The following is a 4,197-nucleotide window of genomic DNA, read 5'->3' as shown; positions in this document are numbered from 1 at the left end:
GACCTATACAATTTCTTTCTTTTTGATTTTTTACCTGGATTACTGAGATGCATCAGGAGATAATTATTGAGATGTTTGTGTGGGAATGCTGGGACATAAAGTTTTTTTATTTTATTGTTTTATTATATTTTAAAGGAATTAAATGCTTTAAAATAAAATCAGCAAGTTTTTTCCCCCCCAAAACAACACAGACACATAGATGAAATTAACTCAAAGGACTACAGTTTTCTGTTATGAGAACGGGGAGGACAATGGAGAAAGCAGGACAGGATGAGCAAGAGGTAGGACCAACCCAGTGTTTTATTAGGACTTAGCTGAACACAAAGCAGACCATATCAAACCAAGACCAAGGAGCAGAGTATAAAAAGCTGACAACTAATTGAGAAGCCAATAGGCGAAGAGGAGCGTGAAACAAAAGAAACCATGCCACAAATAACACAAATAAACCCCAAATTTAAGTATAATCTGACAAAAAAAGAGATGGAAAAAATCCTAAACATAACAAGTTTTATGATAACTGATCTGTTGCATTTGCAGACAGTAAACTGAACAAATCTGGATTTGTGTGTCCACATCAGAAAACTCACTGCAGCTGTTTTTCTCCCCACCAGGGGGCGGCATATACGCACCGCAGAGTTTGAACTGTCTGCGCAGTTTCTTTTTATATTTATTCAAGATGTGACAGATGAGTTATTGTTTGGACGTTAAAGGAAAATCAGTATCATTCAGACATTTCTGTTTAGGTTTCATTAATCTGTCCACTGAATGATGCGTTCAGGTACAGAAGGAATTGAGAGATGCTGCGTCTACATTTTAGGAAAGAGCTTTTTGAAAATGAGCGGGAAAGGAGCCTCGCATCACTTCCTTTGTCACTGCTTCGTTCTTATGATCGAGTCTCTTTTTTTATTTTCTCTCTCTTTTTATTTTTAAATATTTCGTTGGTCGTTTTGTATCACGGCACATCGATCAAAATAAAATGGAGGAGGATATTTGTTGTGGTTCAGGTCTCAGTCTGAGTAAGTCTTTTCGTTTCGTTTTGTTTTTGATTCGAACATGAAGCTTTCATTTGTCATCATCTGACACTGAATCATGCAATATTCAAACCACGAATAAATACTTTCATTTCACCTGATTTTTCTTTAATTTCTGTTTAAATTAAGAAGTGGATACGCACGGAGCTTGTCTTAACCAGAATTTTATTTTATTTTGACTTGATTGTAAAGTTTAAAATGATGCATTTAGTGTTTTAACACAGTTATAGTTATAGTTTTATAGAAATAAAAGTAAACTGATGCTGTAATTTATTTTATTTTGGGGAAAAATGTATGTTTGTGTCATTTGGTGAGAGTTAAATTGACAATATCTTAATAATCATAACTCATTCGGCCTATTTGTCTCATGTATTAAATAATGAATAAAACAAAATCTTTTTTCTTTTCCTTTCCCCCCTCCTGTCCTGCAGGCCCTGCTCAGGGCAGGGAGAAGGAGGAGTCATATGAGGGACTTAAACAGACCACTGTCTAAAAACCTCTTCAAAACCTTTTGCGAGCCTGGATTATCTGGATTAAATTTTCTTACTTAATTTAATTTTTATTAGTATAAGTAAAGTTTGTTTGCTTTTTTTTTTTACCAATAATGAATTCAAAGGTAGAGTCACTTTGCAATGCTTCAGCTAGAGGAGACATGGAGAGCTGTTTGCATTTACTGCATGAAGGAGCTGCCATCAATGGACAAAATCAATACAGAAGAACTCCTTTACAGGTCAGTAAACTCCCCAGTCTGTATTCAACTTTTCAGATTTTAAATCAAGTTGTAAAAAAAAAAATGTTTGTTGAAACATTTTCTGACTTTCCTAAACAAGAAGTCACTTCCTACTTTGTGCCATGTGCTGACTTATAGGTTTGTCAAACGCTTTAATCTTATTTTTTTGTTGCTCGGGAGGATTTAATCTGATCATCCAAACATGTCAAAACTTATAAATCAAATATTTTACATGGCAGGAAGTTTCACTTATTTATTATGATCAATAAAAAGCTAAATTCATAAACACTGAGTGTGTGTTTGGGGGGGGGGGGATTTTTAATAGGCCTAAATATTACACTTATAAAGAGAAATCTAAATTATTCATTTTTTAAATGTGTTTTGCATTAAAAAAATTTAAAGTAAGAGAGTAAAATAATAAAGTTTAGGTGTTATAACGGTGGTCAGGTGTAAAAACAAAAACAAAGTTATTAAAAACGCATATAAATAAAAAGAAATGACGTTTTGAATGTAAATAACTGTAAAACTGTGGTGGGGAGAAAGTTTGAGTGACATGCCACACATGGAATTTCCCTTGGAGGAAAGAGGAAACATATTTCTTTTTTGTTTTGTTTATTTTTAATGTTTTTTTAATCTAAGGGGAAAATTAGAATAAAAATAAATTAATGTAAAAAAAAGAGGCTGTGACTGGAGTGGTGCAAAGGTTTAATTACTAAATAAACATATGTGGGATGTATTCAGGGAAATAAGCATTAACTTTTTGAATAAATCTCATATTAAGTGTTAATTAGTTTTTAACTCTGCGGGTTTGAAAAGGGGAGTTTATTTTTAAAGTCAAACTCAGGCACAACTTGTTTGTTGACATGTTTGTTTTGTTGTTTGTTGCAGAGTCCCCACGAGCTTTCAGGGTTTTAAATGTTAAATTGAAAATTAGAGAAACTTTTAAGACTAAAATTGCCACAACTTCTTTATGTCATCAACAATATTGGTGTTTTTTGTTCGTTGCATTTGTAAAGAGCACTTTTTTTTTATTTTTGTCTTATTTTGAAAAATAAAAAAGTGTTTATTTTAACGCTGCTCTAATCTACCCGTGTAAAACTTGATGTGGGAGTTATTTCCAGATTATTCAATTGACGTTATTTGTTTGTTTGTTTGTTTGTTTGTTTGTTTGTTTGTTTGTTTACAGGTGGTGAAGCTGGGGCACACCCGGCTCGTCCGGACGCTCCTCGCGGCCGGAGCGAACCCCAACGAGCGCGACCCGCTCCTCAGACTGACCGTGACGCACGACGCGGCGCGCGAGGGCTTCGTGGAAACGGTGCGCGCGCTGATTGAGTACGGGGCTGACGTCAACCTGGCGGACGACAACGGGAACCTGCCGCTGCACCTGGCCGAGAAGGAGGGGCACGTGGAGGTGGTCCAGCTGCTGGAACGAGCCGCGAGGGCCCGCGAGGCCCTAACCGAGCCCGGCAGCGAGGTGGGCCACGAGGCCGCTGAATGGCCTGCATCAAAGAATACTGGCACTCTTGACTTGTGTAAGGCCCTAAATAAACATCCTAAAATGGTTTTGTGAACAAAAGCACATCGGAGAGCTGAACTGTAGCCCACATGAGGGTTATTCTTTGTAAAAGTGGGAATTTTGGGGAGAAGTGCGCGTGAGCTCAAAACAGCCTATAGGCCAAAGCAGTTGTATTCTACATCTAAGCCAATTTTTTATTTTTCGTTTCAAAACACTGTAAAGACAGAGGCGCCATTTTAAAATAACCATTACGTCACGTGACGAACACCTGTTCAAAAAGATACAAGTTAATATTTTAAATAGCTGTCAAAATGTGCAATTTTTCATTGGTTTTATTCGACTTTACTAACACTAATTAAACACCATTGAATGATTAATAACAAATTCATCAAGGTTTTGTGAAAGCTGTTCGAAAACATGTACAGGTCCTTGTCAAACAAATTAGCATATTGTGATAAAGTTAAATTATTTTCTGTAATGTACTGATAAACATTAAACTTTCATATATTTTAGATTCATTGCGCACTAACTGAAGTAGTTCAAGCCTTTTATTGTTTTAATATTGATGATTTTGGCAAAAAGGTAAAGAAAAACCAAAAATCCCTATCTCAAAAAATTAGCATATTTCATCCGACCAATAAAAGAAAAGTGTTTTTAATACAAAAAAGTCAACCTTCAAATAATTATGTTCAGTTATGCACTCAGTACTTGGTGGGGAATCATTTTGCAGAAATGACTGCTTCAGTGCAGTGTGGCATGGAGGCAATCAGCCTGTGGCACTGCTGAGGTGTTATGGAGGCCCAGGATGCTTCGATAGTGGCCTTAAGCTCATCCAGAGCGTTGGGTCTTGTGTCTTAAGCTCATCCAGAGTGTTGGGTCTTGTGTCTTAAGCTCATCCAGAGTGTTGGGTCTTGTGTCTT

At 36.4% G+C, this 4,197-nt stretch overlaps 1 protein-coding gene across 1 annotated transcript; it reads left to right on the top strand.

Annotated features, from left to right (window-relative positions):
- Window positions 1-1,623: 1,623 nt before the first annotated feature.
- Window positions 1,624-3,335, top strand: cdkn2c (cyclin-dependent kinase inhibitor 2C (p18, inhibits CDK4)). Its single transcript, XM_014026145.1, has 2 exons — window positions 1,624-1,761; window positions 2,948-3,335. The coding sequence occupies exons 1-2, from the start codon at window positions 1,636-1,638 to the stop codon at window positions 3,329-3,331; spliced, it is 510 nt and encodes a 169-aa protein (XP_013881599.1). The 5' UTR covers window positions 1,624-1,635; the 3' UTR covers window positions 3,332-3,335.
- Window positions 3,336-4,197: the final 862 nt, after the last annotated feature.

The sequence above is a fragment of the Austrofundulus limnaeus genome, unplaced genomic scaffold, assembly GCF_001266775.1.
Source record: "Austrofundulus limnaeus strain Quisiro unplaced genomic scaffold, Austrofundulus_limnaeus-1.0 Scaffold530, whole genome shotgun sequence".
NCBI lineage: Eukaryota > Metazoa > Chordata > Actinopteri > Cyprinodontiformes > Rivulidae > Austrofundulus > Austrofundulus limnaeus.
This window is presented reverse-complemented; position numbering and strand designations above follow the sequence as displayed.